This window comes from Apostichopus japonicus, chromosome 20, assembly GCF_037975245.1.
Source record: "Apostichopus japonicus isolate 1M-3 chromosome 20, ASM3797524v1, whole genome shotgun sequence".
In the NCBI taxonomy this organism is placed as follows: domain Eukaryota; kingdom Metazoa; phylum Echinodermata; class Holothuroidea; order Aspidochirotida; family Stichopodidae; genus Apostichopus; species Apostichopus japonicus.
The window spans coordinates 33,523,390-33,541,069 of NC_092580.1; the positions used below are offsets into that span (position 1 = coordinate 33,523,390).

At 38.2% G+C, this 17,680-nt stretch overlaps 1 protein-coding gene across 4 annotated transcripts in view; it reads right to left on the bottom strand.

Annotated features, from left to right (window-relative positions):
• Nucleotides 1-2,130: 2,130 nt before the first annotated feature.
• The window catches only part of LOC139960971 (sodium- and chloride-dependent creatine transporter 1-like), a 61,403-nt gene continuing 45,853 nt past the window's right edge, over nt 2,131-17,680 (bottom strand). For all 4 annotated transcript variants that reach the window (XM_071959713.1, XM_071959714.1, XM_071959716.1 and 1 more), the window contains 13 exons: nt 13,729-13,860; nt 12,735-12,895; nt 12,311-12,405; nt 11,587-11,719; nt 10,448-10,582; nt 9,957-10,060; nt 8,703-8,827; nt 8,456-8,568; nt 8,059-8,196; nt 7,001-7,103; nt 6,532-6,632; nt 5,683-5,850; nt 2,131-5,313 (listed from right to left, as the gene is read on the bottom strand). In XM_071959713.1, coding sequence (XP_071815814.1) covers nt 5,227-5,313; nt 5,683-5,850; nt 6,532-6,632; nt 7,001-7,103; nt 8,059-8,196; nt 8,456-8,568; nt 8,703-8,827; nt 9,957-10,060; nt 10,448-10,582; nt 11,587-11,719; nt 12,311-12,405; nt 12,735-12,895; nt 13,729-13,860 — 1,595 coding nt within the window. In that variant the 3' untranslated portion in view covers nt 2,131-5,226. The remainder of the gene's footprint in view (nt 5,314-5,682; nt 5,851-6,531; nt 6,633-7,000; nt 7,104-8,058; nt 8,197-8,455; nt 8,569-8,702; nt 8,828-9,956; nt 10,061-10,447; nt 10,583-11,586; nt 11,720-12,310; nt 12,406-12,734; nt 12,896-13,728; nt 13,861-17,680) is intronic.

Here is a 17,680-nt window from a genome sequence, read left to right on the forward strand (position 1 = left end):
CTGCTTGCTATATTTAATAGTTTAAATAATGGTGTAGGATTAAAGGTGTAGGATTAATGGTTTAGGATAAATAATGGTGTAGGATTAATGGGGTAGGCTAAATAATGGTGTAGGATTCTCAGAATTAGGGAATATCCCTCTCTCTGACTGCAGAGGAGTTGAAATGCTCTGATGGCTGAGAAAGTTCATTGTTAACCAAATAAGCAAATGTATGTATGTATGTATGTATTTAGGTTCTCCTGCAAGCAGGAACTCGCAAAGAAGCCATCATTGGCTTATCAAAGCTGAAAGCTGACCGAAGTCAGTCTCTTACATTCATATGTATCTTTAGGTCAAAGAATATTGTATTGTGGAGATGAATGTCTTCTAAAACAACATTCTGCACTTTTTTAGGGCTAGGAACTTCCATGAGAATGAGGCTTGACCCAAAATTCCTCAGAAGTGTAGCTCGTAATACCAGCTGGGACTATGGGCATTGGCATGATCCAAAACTAGATCAATTTAACAGCATCTGGAAAAATCGTGCAATCCAAATTGTGACCTTTTGGGTGGTGCCCCATAGTTTGTGGACAGTCACATTAGAATTGATGAAACTTTGTGAATGAAGTAAGCAGAGATGCCAAGGTCAGATGATTTTTAGGCGGGTGAAAATTGTCTGGTGCTGTTGGTTAAGTACACCATCTAAGCGGAGCGCCAACATGGGTTGGCGCGAAGCGTACAAGAAAATTTTGGGATCTTACGGCCCCTCAGATGGCCGGAAACATCACTTCCCGGGTCATCTAAGCTGAATCTATACTGTCTCCATATTTGTATTGTGTCTATTTTCAAGTTTTCATTCCAGAGGAAAAAAAATATCTTGAAATAAAAAAAATCTCTGAAATTTTGCACTGTGTCCTCAATACTTGAGATGGGGGCCAAGGGGTTAGAGGTGGAAAATGACGACGGAGCGCGACCACCGGTTTGGCGCGCGTAGCGTACAATCAGGGAAATCATTGTCCTATGACAGACCCGGCCCTGATCGCGGCAGGAAACAGCACTTCCTGTATTTTGGGGCAGTAGCACTGAGCTGAATTTGAATGTGATATTCCAAATTCCTAAGGAACTGAACTCCTCCCGGCCGGAGTACTCCAGCATGGCCTACGGTATACAGCGGTGATGTGTGCATGTGTACAACAGCTACCGGTAGTTTCTGGCAGTAGCGCGCGTACTTCGTTCGGTTGCATTCAATGACTTCGCGGACGCTGTAGCGTTCACGTGTGTCGTAACGGTATTATTTTTCATATTTAGCACGATCGGCTTTGAGTAATTTCCGATCCTGGCGGTTCTGAGATAATTCGCATTTTGGTGTGATGAAATGAATTTCACGCTAGCAATGATACACTTTCACAGGAAAAACTCTGTGGGCCTATAATGCGGGAGATTCTTCAGAAATGCGGGAGTCTTTTGGAAAATGCGGGAGATTCGGACAGGAGGGCGGGTGAGTGGGAGACGACCCGAAAATGCGGGTGACACCCGCCCAAAGCGGGTGACTTGGCAGCACTGAGTAAGCAATAACTTAGGAATACATTTGCACTTCATTAAAGAATGGCAACCACTTCCTCCTTCATTCTCCCCCCCCCCCCCCCCGCCCTACTGGAACTATCCTTGCATCCAGGAAACTATTCCTGGAGCACCTACAGGATTGCTGCCTTTCAATTACTGGCTCACAGCTTGCTTTGCCAAGCTCACACTTTGAATTAGTACCAAACTATTTGAGTGCAACAACTCTACCCTTTTCTGTTAAAAAGGTCCAAAGTCGTGGGAGGTCAACACAGGGGCAAGACTAAAACCAAACTCCACAAGTTTGAATGGACTTGGAAGATGTAGATATGTGTTGGTGAGAATGCTATTGAAGTTTGTGGAGATCAAAGGTCTTTTGAGGTCAAATTCTTAAAAACTTGTGAAACTGCAGTAAAGCTTGGATGAGGTTGGTCTGATTAACAAAGTATCTGGTTTAATGAGTAACTGGAATATCATTAATGGTCCTTCCATTGTAATTTCCTTGACAAATACACCAATCATTTCATGGACCATCACGTCAGTCTCCGCCAGATCAATAAAACACCAGAGAAGAATACAAATCTAAAGTAGTTGTGATCTTAGCCAATCTATTTTAATTGTTAAATTATGATGCTGTAGGTCATTAACATTGGACATCAAGCAAAAACCAAATAGTAAGTGAAAGAACAACTTAAAATATTCATGTCAATGCAAATAAAACACTGGATTAACATAATGGATGTATAACACTAGCAATCATTACTGTAATTAATTTAATTTTATGAACTTTGGTGTATAATATTCAAGGTTATGATTATAAATGTTTACAGATCTGGATGGACTATTTGCACTATCCAACATGGGCACCATTTCTTTATACTTGCATACATAAGTAAACAGTGGAAGCCCAAAGTACTCCGCCAGTCGACACAAGTTTCTAATTCTAATAACCACTATCCTGTCCTCTCACATTAAAGTACATCACATACAACATTGTCTCAACAGTGTGTAGATTTGGTAGCAGCTAATGTGATGTCTTTACAACTAACTGAAAAGTTGACCTTGTTAAGGATTGTCTTTACATAACAGAGGGACAAATATCAACAAGATACAGACATAACATCCTTGATTTTAACAGAACTGCTCTTTGAGGCTAATCTGGTGTGGGTGGGTGGGTATAGGCCATCGGTGAGTGGGCAAAGTCCAAGACAGTTACACAGCAAATGAGCTGAAAGGACTCTTCACTTATTAAACCATGTACTCGAGGCATTACTTTAATAGCCACAGTATGTAGAGCCTGGACAAGAAGATCAAACAACCACTTTTCACCCCAGTCCCCTTACATGACTAACCATATGATGATAACGATGTTATGTCAAGTGAGTATCATGGATCCCTTGGAAAGGGAATATATTCTACACACAATCTACATTATACTGTGCAAACATGATCATATGATCTTTGGCCATTCATGATTGAACAACCAAGCCATCAAAACTCACAAACTATCCCAAGCCACCATGTAAGAAAATATTGAATACTTATATCAAACATTCAGGTAACAGTCTTTGGATATTTGCATAATTGACAAGCAGTGTAGTAGTGAGATACGATAATATTACATCTTTGGCGTAAAATGATCAAATTAACAGGTGAACTTTCCGATATTTCTACGGTGGTTATAGTTAACATTTTATAAGTACTTAACATATATGTAAATGTAATTTACAATGGCTTTGGTGAAAATTGACAAAGACTGACCTGGGTAATTTCTGACTTACTAACATACACATACACTGAGGGTCTGGTCACTACTGGAGTAATTCTTAACCGACACTAGAACATAGCCATAGGTGACACATTCGTATGACTCGGTTCATAGATTGAGCCTTCTTTCATAGGTTAATGCAAAATTAGCCTTTCTTCCTGCCTTGACATCATCAACAATGTAAATACAAAAGGCTATAACTTTGTTAAAGTTACCCAAGATAGGACTTAAGGCACAACAAGAAACCAAAATGATCAATTTCTGAGCTGAAGTCCTCACTCCTAAGTGGGGATTGTGACAGCTAACAGAAAACCATACAAAATCAGTGTGAGTCATCAAGTGTACAATGATAGCATTGTGATGCAACTTGTGTTCTACTACCCCATAAACTAACCATTCTAGTTTTGATTTAACCCCAAATATTACCCCCCCAAATTTGTTTGTACATTTCAAGTTCTTTCTCTCTTTTTGGGATGACTTCACACCAAGAAGAGAAACAAAGAGTATCAAGATATCACCTTATCTTTGGCAAAACAACTAACAACACTAAATAGAAAATAAATACACCTATTAACAAAAGTGATTGGGTCCAGCAGCCTTAATTGTGCTGAAAACTCATAGGAATTATAACTGTAAAATCTACATAGCCTAACCACTGCCTAGTTTACATGAAATACAACTATTTACATGACAATATATATACAAAAAGAAACACATACCCTGAAACATCTTCGTTGATATAGTCAGATGATAACTGAGAACTGGTATTGTATTTAGTAAAACTTTATTAATGTGTACACCCTGTATGTAACGCTTCAAGTATTTTTACAAATGTTTGCCAATCTTCTATTCCTGGCAAACGATTTGCTTAAAATACAAGCTTGTCTTATTGTTTAACAATGCAATACCAATAGTTATACATCTTATGCAAGGATTCTGTTACAGATATCTAGTAGTCATGTGTTAATTTTTTCAGGAGACTGTTACTTGCTCATTTATGGCAAAATGACAGTAAGATGGAATGGAAAATTACCGGACAGGCCTTAATCTATCGTCAGATGAGACAATCAAATACCTGGTTTAAAACAGTATGAACATAAGATAGAGGAGTGTCATACCAGGTTCAAACACATCTGATTATCGGATGGAATAACAAACAAAACAACTGATTCAATCTGTCTAGCCGTCTCCTCCTCAACATCTTGAAATCACTAGCTGGACATTTGCTGATGCTCTCAGAGCTGCGGCTGCCGATCCACTCCATCCTCCAAGGTGAATCCTTTGTATTTCATCACAGCCACTATCAATATGATATGCACACTGACTGCTCGCTCCGCAGGACTTACACTTGCACCGTGTAACAGTCTCTTACAGAAAATGCATCCGGTTCATATCATGGAAAACAGCATTCTGTCTAACTTTGAGCTCTCTGAAATACCTTCCCATATAACAGTTTAAATCTTCAGTTTGCACACTCGAAATATACTTGATGCTGGATTATAATAGAGAAATATGAAAGGAGAAAATTTGTGCTAACATGCAGCCCAGAGAACCTAACATGCAGATGTAAATACACACACTGTTCATTTTACAATGGTAGTGAGTGGTTAGTCACAACCACCCTTTACTCAAAGTTATGCAGGTATCTATAAATACACAAGCTGAAAAGCCTCTCTGCAACAAAATATCGTTGTATAGTCAAGACTTCTAGTGCTATGATCGTAAGAGCATTCTAACTGAAGATCCAGAATTTGGAACAGAGTGCATCCAAAACGTTCAGAGGTTATATTTCAGAGAGCAAGATGCATGTGCCATCCAAGCGTTGGAAGGGGAAGGGCTGGGCACCACTGGAACTTCTTCCTTCACATTCACTGCCCCTCCAGCTTCACAATCCTCATCTGCTCGAATGTATTTCAGCTTTAAGCAGGGGTGTAGATATGCATGGGCATACTATCAGGATTCTTGCCTAGATGACTTAAGTCTGGAGTTGTCAGTATTCTCCAACGCTGTGTATGAAGAGAAAGATCACAACGTGTAAGCCACAACTCTTGTAAGCCATACACTAGTAAACTAATGCACAGGTGTAGTTCATTTGCACACCAGATTGGGTTATCTAACCTCACAAGGATAGACCAACTGTTAAGGGCTCCCATTTACTAACGATTGTTCAAAAAGGTGGTTCCATATCGTATGACTATAAAGACTTTAAAGATTCTGATAGCTGACAGGCCTTCCTTGGCAGCACAAAGCAGGTATAGATCAGCAGGGATGTGATATCAGTGGAAACAAAGTCAATGAAGAAACCAGTGCCTAATGCACCCCTACCTAAAACAGAATGGTAGAATCTTTTATTTTATTGAATATGCGTGACGTACCTCTGCTATTGAACCTGGTGTCATGATCATTCTAACAATCATATTCCCTGGAATACAGAGGATGGAAGAGAGAGCTAAAGCCCAGCCGATGGCTTCACCCCAAAGAGGATAGACATAATCGTTATACTTCAATGGTTGCCATTGTACCACAGCAAAGAGCCAAATAGCCTGTAATGAATGATATCAAGATACATTAGGAGATTCAATTGATAGATTTGAAAACAACACATCAGTAATTAACCCTTGAAGCAGGTATACACACAAACTATGTATAGGGATCAGGTCTAACCTCAAAACCTGCAGTTTACACAAAACATCTCCCTCTAAAACAAGTGGCCTTATTTTGTGTACTTAATTATCGTCATGATGACTATAGTTGTTATATCATCAACTCTGAATAAACACCTTCATGGTGGTACTGATCTCAAGCTAAGAGATAAAACAACAGAAAAACCACAGAGAGAGAGAGGTGGAGCCTTCACCATCCTGCCAACTTTGTTATCAGCAATAATTCAAGGACAATTTGAGCAATTAACTTGGAAGCAGTTGGTCAATAACAACAGTGTTTGTACTTCAAAAAATAAGTAAACAGTTTCACCCAGAGTTGACATGTTTAATCTTGTGATAATTAATACTGCAGATTACCCATTGAAAGATATGAATAGGATAACTACTTGTTTGAGCTGCTAGTTCCACAGCTGTAGTATATGCCATCAGATAATTGGTACCTTCTTTCATGACAAAGCAAAAGAACTGTTTGCTAGATGACTTACAAAAGATATCGAGGGACAGTTAACAGCCCAGGATATTTAAACCATGCATGACTTATGTATGACATGTATGACTTACCACAGATATCAAGGGGACAGTTATCAGCCAAGCATATTTAAACCATGGGAATGGACGGTAACCAATCATCTCCACCATATTTTCATAATACCGGTTAGCTCCTGTGAAATTGAAGCAAACATCAAACATTTATTAGTATTCTGTGTCATATAATCTTATATAATATTCAGTAATGTTCATCACTCTTTTAATAGTTGTTCTGAAGTTGTTAGTCTTTCCTACCATCTTCTGAGATCATAATGCTGTTTACTTACATAACTAACTCAAAATATTGACTTTCATAAAACTACACTATTCAGATGATGTCATTGCTGACAGACTAACATATTACATGAGGCAAAAGAAGCAGTTTAAATGCCACAGAACACAAAGGGATTATGAAAGCATTTTCAGTTCATATCCTGGCCATGGAGACTACTCGATTCTTTTATTTGACTGTTAAAGGGACAACAAACACAGTACTACTCACCATAAACCCAGGCAATGGCAAAACTTTCACTAAAGGCCATAATGAGCAGCACAACACCACTGACTGAGTAATAGTCATACAGCTGGAATATATACTGTCCACCCTGGAAAAGAAATTAAATCAAGAGAAAGGTTGGTCAAGCTATGTGTTCTGAATGCTAGGACTCAAAAGAGCTGAAATTTCCAATGTCCAGGACCAGCTATTTGGGAGGGCAGGGGGGGGGGGTGGCAGGCAGAACAATATTTATGTTGAAGGGTATAATGGCACAAACATACATTTTCCAAGTGCATCAATGATGCACATTCCAAGTTGCTTTATAAATGTATTCAGGATTAAAGTGATTGCAGTAAGGAGGTGATGTGTGTGATATTTGGTAACAATTCACAGGTAGAAGTGTCCAGAATGAAACTCCAATGGACCCTGTCTGACCTTTAACCTAACAGCATGCTTGAACAAATTAAATATGATCCATTGTTCAAAAATAAATGTGGTACAGATGCTTTCATTCATAGTGAGGATGCATTTTGGAATTTCAAACTGTCAAACAAAGATGTGACTCAATCATTGACCTACAACACCTGAACACCATGGCACTGAAGGAGAGATCGACTTTGTATGATTGAAAACACTTCCAAACTAATCACTGAAAGTCCTTAGAGGTAACATTTATGTGGACAGTCAGTGCATAAGTAGCAAAATTCTGAATTCCACAAAGTAAGGGTAAACCTTCAGACAGCAAGCAGAGCAAAAGATTATTTCCACAATGAAATTATGGGTACTGTGCAGTCGAGACTTGTTTGATGACTATGTGATATTAAGGTGATGTGAATGCTTCTTTGTCAAAAGCCTGCCCTCTATCAGCTTGTATTTCTGTCACTCTATCACACAATCTACAACATAGCATCAGGGCCCTTGGAAAAGTTGCTTCCCAAAATTGCTGGCAAACAGAGCATACTTGATTTTGAAGTCAGCCAAAATAGCAATAGGTGTCTGTTACACTTACCTCCACCTCCCCCCCAACCCCCTTTAGAGAACTGACCTCTGCAAAATGTACTTACCTCGCAAATCATGAACATAGCAGGTATAGCGGAAACCATACACACAATCAGAGAGAACACCTCTCTTCTGTATCCTCCACGGACATATCTCGGGAAAATATCACCAACAGCTGTAACAAAGCTCTCAACTTGTACAAACTGTAGGGAAAAAATGAAAAACCATTATCAATAAACCATTGCCAATAAGAACCATACATCAAAGGAATCAAAATTTCAACCAAGCAGGTTCAAATATTTCATATCAAAATAAGTTTACATCTCTTAAACCCGACCACAAAAATGATGCTCAGGTTAGACCTAAATCAGAATCAATCTGGATCAGCTTTCCAAGGACGTTGCGACCCCTCTTAGTCAAACAGCTGCTACATAGGAGAAGAAATGTTTGGTTAATACTTGCCTGGCTATCAAGTCCAACCAGAATAAGCATGAAGAAAAATATACAGGACCAGATGGGTGCCCCTGGCATCATAGAAACTGCTGTTGGGTATGCAATGAAGACCAGACCTGGACCTGTTGAAATTTTGATGAAAGTGTGATGTTGTCATTTATCAAAGCACGTCGAGAGAGAGAGAGAATAGGCGAGAGGCAACAATTGTGACGAGCAGAAACAAAGTGGAATGGAGCACCGAGTAAGCACAACGTACCTTTGTCTGCAACGTCTGTAACATTGACACCTTGCTGGTGAGCCATGAAGCCCAAGACAGAGAAAATGGCAAAACCTCCATAAATACTTGTGAAACTGTTCATGAAAGCCAAAATCATGGTATCTCTGAATAGGAAAGAAAAAGAAATCAATGTTACATCCCACTGTGTACATAAAATACAAGTGTTGAAATCAAAGTTACATCCCACTGTGTACATAAAATACAAGTGTTGAAATCAATGTTACATCCCACTGTGTACATAAAATACAAGTGTTGAAATCAATGTTACATCCCACTGTGTACATAAAATACAAGTGTTGAAATCAATGTTACATCCCACTGTGTACATAAAATACAAGTGTTGAAATCAATGTTACATCCCACTGTGTACATAAAATACAAGTGTTGAAATCAATGTTACATCCCACTGTGTACATAAAATACAAGTGTTGAAATCAATGTTACATCCCACTGTGTACATAAAATACAAGTGTTGAAATCAATGTTACATCCCACTGTGTACATAAAATACAAGTGTTGAAATCAATGTTACATCCCACTGTGTACATAAAATACAAGTGTTGAAATCAATGTTACATCCCACTGTGTACATAAAATACAAGTGTTGAAATCAATGTTACATCCCACTGTGTACATAAATACAAGTGTTGAAATCAATGTTACATCCCACTGTGTACATAAAATACAAGTGTTGAAGTCAATGTTACATCCTACTGTGTACATAAAATACAAGTGTTGAAATTATACAACAGACAATAGCTGTTCCTGCAACTCAGTGAATGTGTGAAGAGAGAAGGAACAACTCTATAACATATCCATCAATATTGACATTTGTATAAAACACTAAAACTAAACAGTTCTATTGTGGGACCATTTTCCTCACAAACTTCAAGTCTTCCTTCCCTAAAAGTATTACACGTTACACAAGTCCTACTTGGCCAATACTGTGATAGCATGAAACATCTTACTTGACATGCATTGGTACTCAAGATCTCCTATCATTCCACCCCCTCCTCCACCATGGCCCTAGCTTCAACAGTACAATTCTCTACCTGTTATCTAATTATAGGATGTTTTGCACAACTCAAAGCAGTTTGTTTTCTCAAACTTGAAAATATTTGACCTCCTTTCTTGGCCAAGGAGAACTAATGGAAAAGGTCACAACCACACAGGAAGATTGCTCAACTGACAGACTCTTCACCAGTTTGGGTTGCTGTCATTTAACACACTAACCTGTAACAATCATGATGGAATTTATTGTAACTTCCAAGGGCAATCAAAGCTGCAAATCCAATGGCGTAGGAGTAGAAGATCTGGGTACCACCATCAATCCAAACCTTAAAGGGTAGAAATTAAAGAATTGTGATTCAACAGGAGGAGGATGAAGAGAAAGAGAGACCAGTTCAAGTTTGTAAGCAGCTTTTGAAATATAAACATCTTGCTGTGTTAATCATTTTAATCCCTGGTATGATGATGAGGGTTTGTTCTTAGTTACAAATGTTGTTATATCTTTTGTAGCTTTAGAAAGATTATGTTTTTCAATCTTTGATGACCCTCCATTAATCTTTTGGTCACCCTTAAAAAAAAAAAAAACGGTTGCAACCTCCAGCAGTTTGAATACCACCAAGGATCTAGATGATGGTAGCTTTATCATGTCGTCCAGCATTAACCACAACCACATGGGCGTCGTCGCAAAACTTCATTTTAGAAAGAGTTATAGTTACCTGGCTGTCCAAGAGTCTTGAGAAGTCAGGAGTAAGGTAAAACTTGATACCCTCCCCAGCTCCTGGAAGTGTCACTCCACGGATCAGGAGGATAGTTAACACTACATAGGGAAATGTAGCGGTGAAGTACACAACCTGAGGGGAGAGAATGAGAATCAACTGAGATGGTCATTTAGTCACAACCTACTTAAGATCTTGAATATCAGCATATCTTGATTCAGGGGCGGATGCAGGATTTGTGACAGAGTGGGGGGGGGGGTCTGACTGGTCCAGCCACGCCTGAACGTAAGACTATCTAAGCAGGGCGCCACCATCAGTTGGCGCGGAGCGTACCAGAACATTTCTGGCTTTACAAACCCCCCAGATGGCCGGAAACGGCACTTCCCGAGTATTCTAAGCTGCATGTACCTAGCCTGAAAATATGGATCTCATGTCTGCAATTTCCCAATTGATGAGAAGTAAACAATCTATGAAATATGGTAATACATATCAGATGAGTTGAGATGATACAAAAATCATAATGCCTTTAGCCCCCAATCCCCCTCCCGTTCCGTCACCACTGTTTGATGCAGGGCCGGATCCAGGATTCTGGAAGGGTGAGGGGTTTGGCCTCCAGTGATCCCAGGGTCTAAGGGGAGTGGGCTTCCCTCTATCCATTGTGAAATTCTTGGATATTTAAGTACAACAGGGAACCCCCTTCCATTTAGCCATGCAAAGCACCTCTCTCTTTTTTTTGGCCAAGAGCAGGGGGGTCCGGACCCCCTGGACCCCCCTCTGGATCTGCGCCTGTGGTTGCAAGGATTAATTTAGTGCTGTTCCACATTTGGCATGGCAGTTTAGCAGGCTCAACATGGCAGTTTAGCAGGCTCAAAGATTTAATATCTAATACATACTCATGGTTACTGTGTACAAATTTTGGAAAAAGAAATGCTATCTTGGAATTTGTATGAGCAGCATTTTGACCATCATTTTGCAATGTGATACAGGATTAAGTATTTCCGATAGTTGAGATGTAAAACATTGCTGTGGTACCAAGAAACAGCCCTACATAAAATGTTGAAAAAAGTTATTATGTACTTAGCAAAATGAGGATGGTGTTAGGGAGGGTGTGGTAGGGGGATGGTTGAGATTATACTTACTTTTCCACTGGATCTAACTCCTTTCCAGATGCAGAAGTAGACTAAAATCCAGGCCACGATGACGGAAATTAAGAGATGCATATTCATGCTGCCCAGCTCACCCAAACCACTGGATATTCTCAATACATTGAGCCTGAAATCACAAGAAAGACCCCATGGATGAAAAGTAAGCAAATTTAATGTAACCTAGGATTGCAACTCCAAGTATATAACCTATGCTTCACCTTCCATGAGAATGCTGTTTACCTGTAGACTAACTTCTGTCAATTGACATAAAACTTAGACAATAACAGATGAAAGTTTCCAAAAACAAACAGGTCAAGTAGATGGAAAACTATGAAAGATATGTTCAAACTACCAAGGCAAACATGACGATTGATGGAAAACTCCAATGCCAAAATTAACCCTGCCAGGTCATTTCCAAGAGGTTCACACGCTCCTTTATGGAGAAGGATATTAAGGACCACTTGAACTTTAAATCCAGGTATGGAGATCGGGCGGGGAGTTGTTTAATCAGGAATATCTGAGCTTTTTTGTGAACGACTACAATGTTATACCATGTACAAATGTAAGACCACAAAGAGAATATAACATCAACTGCACAAGAAATGTAAACTGTACAGCATACATGACATTAAGACTTTCAAATTTTGATATTGCTTTAATTTTGAAATTAAACACTCAAATGTTCACAATCTAGCAAACATCAAGTTAAGTTGCTTACTTCCAAAATTCTTCTGCTGAAGAGACGCCATCCTCTACGTTATAGCAGGTACCATTTAGGTCAAAGTTTCCAGCACTGCAGGAAAAGTTCTTACGCTGAGTAGACAATAAAAGACAAAGACTATTCATAAAGAACATCGGCAGCCATACAAAGATGATATAACCCCCACCCCCCCCCCTCATGAATGACAACAACTGGTGGAAGCATTACACAAATGGGTCACAAGTTAAATCATCTAGGCAAGAATATCAACTACCCACACCCCAACATACCAAAGAGAAATCAGCAAGTACCATCTCCAGGGTGCATGCAAACTCTTTTATTTCTCCATTGTACTGCTGCATATTGCCAAGCACAGCTTGTGATCTGAACCCCACCCTACCCCCCATTAGACACCTTAAAGGGTTGATTAGCAGGAACTTACAGTTTCATCAATACAAGCATTTGTGTTCCAGTCATTCTCGCAATCCATCCAGGGTAGGCTAGTTGTAAATGAACTATAAAAGTAGTAGATTGCATAAGCAAGAATAACAATGTAATAATTGTTACACCACCAAGTGATGAACGTTGTTGCGTAACCAATTCCTATGAAAGAAAAAGATGAAAAAACATAAAGCATCAAACATGGGGCATTGCTGCTGATGGATTTACCTTCATAATGCTCTAAAATACACCTCTCACAGCAGCAACAATCTTCATTCTTCAGGTCTCTATTAATTTGTTTATCGAGGTCTATCAACACTCAACAAGTATCAACAGAAATACCAATTGGGGGGAATCATGATCAGATGGAGCAAACCTTTTCAAGGTTTCTCTTCATGTGGAATTACAACATAGAAGTACAGGATTTAGAGGGAGCAGTAATATGCTATTATAATAGCATAAATATTAACCGATTAGATTTCTTTCAGGTTCAAAACACTGGTCTTACGGTTCACATTGAAGACTACAATTAAGGAAGACCTAATCTCATTTTTGATGTTAACTTTACCTTACACTTCCTAAGAACCTTGCTTGTGTACATGAAGTCATATCATATGAGAAGTGGGAATATTTTCCTTACTGTTCCAAGACTTCCAGACATAAATTTCAGAATTAAAGGACTTTCAAGAGCTAGCAAAGAGGTTTTTTTCTTTCCCTAACTTTCCCTATTTTCCAGACCGTGTGTGAACCATGTCACTCCCACGCAACAACATCAAATTAAAATTACAGACTGAGAGCAAGGCTTTGACACTATAAACATCACAGATGTTTTGAGCACATGTGTTGCAAATGTTAAGTTGGGGTTTGTCACATATTTATAAAATGGAAATCACTAGCATCTGGTGTACATTCGTTTGTTAACAGATTGCACTGAACTGAAGATGAACTTGGCTACCCAACACATTACAGACTTGTGCAAGTTTCCAAGAACTCACCTTGAAACATGGGACAAATCTTCCAGCAGAGGATACCACCTTGGCCCATAAACTGTCCTAGTTGTGTCTCCAAGAGAGCCATGGGTACACCTGCTGTTACCACACAGATGAAATAAGGTATAAGGAAAGCACCTAAGGAGAGAAAAACAAAATTCATGAAAAATCATTCATTTAAATTTCAAGGGGAGCTCAGTATTTCCTTCCAAATGCTTACAAAGGTTTTATCTGCACTTTTGAAAGTTGAGGTTTTCCTTGGCATTACTGTAGATCAGCCAGATATGTTTAAGTCATTTCAGTGAGTAAGAATTAATAATTTGAAAGACCAAATTATACCAAATAGTTTACACAAAATGTTCATGCTGTTTTAATTTCAAACCGAGCTATCGTGGATATTTTCCATGTGGGTTAACAAAGCATAACATCCTCTGTGAAAGGGACACAAATGGACAATGCAAAGCATATTTAATATGATTACTGTACAGTGTATATATTTAATGAGGTAGCCAGAGATTCATCTCACATGGTTGAATCAGTCCAGAATGAACTGGTCATCAACTAGGGTCACTTTGAACCATGTAACATTACACCACACACTGAAGGTTCTTTGTGTAGTATGTCAAACATATTTACCGTCACTAAATATGACTTGCATAAAATACAGATACATATGTACTTTGTGTGACAAGCAGCAACATTGCAGAGTGACTAGGGAAAAATTTGAAAGGGTATCTATCCACGATGTCACCATTTGTTTAAATACATATATACTATAATAAAATCATATTCCTCTTCAAAGCAAACATTTTTGGTTTTCTCATATCCCATAGACAAGTGACTCATTATACTGCTACCCTTATCAGTCAAAGCAGAAACAAAGGTCAACACTGTAGATTCTGTTATCAATAAGTAAATGAGTCTTTGGGAAGTAGCCAAGATGGTAACAAGATAAATCCTCAACTGAAAGAACAAAACAAGTAAGATAGCAAACAAACTTGGTAAATATTTTGAACAAGCCAGCAATATAAATGGTCTCTGAAACCCAAATAGAAACCCATCTAGTACAATGTCTAGTATTAAAAGTATATGAGTATATTTTACCTGCCTTATGATTATGAAGAAAATCCACTTTGTTTTTTTTTGGGGGGGGGGCAAAAAATTGTACAAAATGTTACATGCCATTGTGTTACAAGCGTAGTAGTAACTGAGATGAGTGCTACTGTACGTTTGCATATACTGTAGCCGATGATATTGCAGAGGATATTTGTTGTCGTTGTTGTTTCTACATATATGTTTCCAACTTATTTTGTTTTGTATGTGATTTAATATATGTACTTTATTTTTAATATTTAAATTTTTATATATATTTTTAGTTTTAATATATATACTTATTTTAATTGGATTTAACAGAATTCTCTCATCTTCCTATCTTTTGGAAAGACAGTTTGGTTTGGTCTGGCATTTCATGTGAATGAGATGAACAGAACTTCAGTGTTAACTTAACATGTACTTCCAGTACAACTGCACATATCTACAGTATAGGCAGTGCTACAGTATCATACTTTTCCCCCTTCTAGAAACCCAAGATTACATCATGTGTGGGATTACAGAAGCCAAGGTCTTCCATTATTATCTAATACCCTATCACCAAGACTATTGCACAAGTGTCCTAGTTGTGACCCTGTCAAATCTTCCAACAACAGCTGTTGAGGTTTTAAAGCAGGGTCAACCATTGTCAATTGACCTTTCAATAAAACTTTAAACTTAATTGCATTCTGCCAAATAAACAAGCTTGTGATCTGTGTGATAGTTGAGCTTAAAAGAATAGTCCAGGTCAAATTTTCTTTTTGATATGTTAAAAAGGAATATAATCTTAGCATTCTGGTGAAATTTGGATTCAATTCCTATTTACCGTTTTGGAGATACTGACAGCTGAAGTTGCCACTCTTCGTACCAAAAGTGAACTTGAAGCAAACAGGTGTGATGTGATATTGCAGACTGACAAATAATGTTTTGTTTTTTCTTTATTTTTCAGTCTATTGATTTGACCTTAGATTGAATAGGGTTACTAGTTTGTCTATATGGGGATGTGAAGATTATAAAATACCAATATCTACGGTACATTCACATTATGGTACATTAATAATATAAGACATAAAATTTTAAAGAAATACAAAACATTATTTATTGATGTGCAACAATGACATGTACACCTGTTTGCTCCAAGTTCAAGTTTGCTACAAAAAGAGCCAACTTCAACTGTCAATATCTCAAAAACGGTACATAGGAATTGAATGCAAATTTCACCCAGAATGCTTAGATTACGTTCCTCTTAAACATATCAAATAAAAATTTTGATGACTTTTGAGTGATATGTGTTTTAAGTTTCCCTCACTTTCTACTGTAGTTTGGAACTTAACCAAGTCTAGAAAGACACTAGAAAGTGCTTCAAAGTTTGTCAATGTGTTTTTTGATTAATTAGTTTTGCTTAATTCCTTTATTAGAAGTGGCATCATATTTACAGCCGCTGTTGTTTGATTGATCAACCTTTTCTACAGTAACCTTATAGTGTCAACAATCAAAGACATAGCTTAAGAATGGTTGTGTTTTTTTTAAATCCTTTTCTTGGTATCACACCTACCTAGTTCCACATAACAACATGTTGTCAACCTGTCCAAACAGGCAAACAATTGATTTTCAAGTTAACAACTCCCTAGGGCATCATCAATCTCATACAGGAAGGCGACACAACAGCATACAGATGAAAGAGTTTACTACCTTCATCAATCGGCAAACGATATGTTCATGTTGTAGAGCATGACAGATCAATTTCAATGCCAGACCTGCCAAGTGGGCTCTAATTAGCACAGCTCCCTCCTACAGCATACAGATGAAATACTGTCTGGGTTTGCTATTCCATATGGTTCAATACAACATTGTACAAACTTTCTTTTCCATGACATCGAGAATGATCAGTACATTTGGGGCCCCTTGATCTGCAGAATGCCATGTTACCAGTGCTTTACATTGCGTCTACCTTGCATACTGTACGTTCTTTATAACTTCATCTGTGGACCTATTTGTGCCACTCCCCTTAGCTAAACAGACATTAACAAGACCATTCCTCATGATTATATCACAAATACCACAAATTCCACAATCATCTAAGTATGGAGATCGCATATTTTGTTTCAACAATAATTCACCCATACTCTCAAAGCATACATTTTCTTTTTCCCTATCTCCAAGTTGGTTAATTCACCCTACTCAGAGTGTATGAAAGACTTCTATGCAGTAAACACCAATTGCCTTAGAGAAAAGGCTATTGTAGCTACCAAGGCCATAAAAAGGCTAGTTTCAAAAGAAGACTAACTTAGTAACTTTAATTCTTAGCTACTGTAGTTATTGTCAACTTTCTTTTCTTTCTTCAACTTTCTTTCAATCTCATGAGCTCAACATTCAGGAAGGACATGACTGTCCCCTGCCAATCTCTCCATAAGCGATAAACGACCATTCAACAGGAGCCGAAAAGGGGAAACAAGTTACACAAATACCTCCTAATTGCATGCCTGCTGAGTACTTCAGCAACTTGATTATAGTTTTTCATGAACTGTAGAGTAGACACCTCTAACTAACAATGGAAGAACCCTCCGTAAACCTTGACCAGTCGAGACTAGATGTGCAAATGTTCATTAGACAAGCACACTAGGTCTGTATATTTCTGTACTGTAGCCCTCTTTCCTGGTATTAATATACATTAACTTTACCTTGGGGCGATCATAATAAACCCAGTCTTGTTTCTATAGGGAATTGTAAAGAAACATTTTTTGTTCCTCTAATCAGATGAAACGAATCCATGTTGCAGTAGGTTTCAACGTCAACCTAGACATATCTGATCTGTGTGTTAGAATCCATTGGCTGCTCCTAAACAGAGTCTATTTTGTCCTAATGTTTA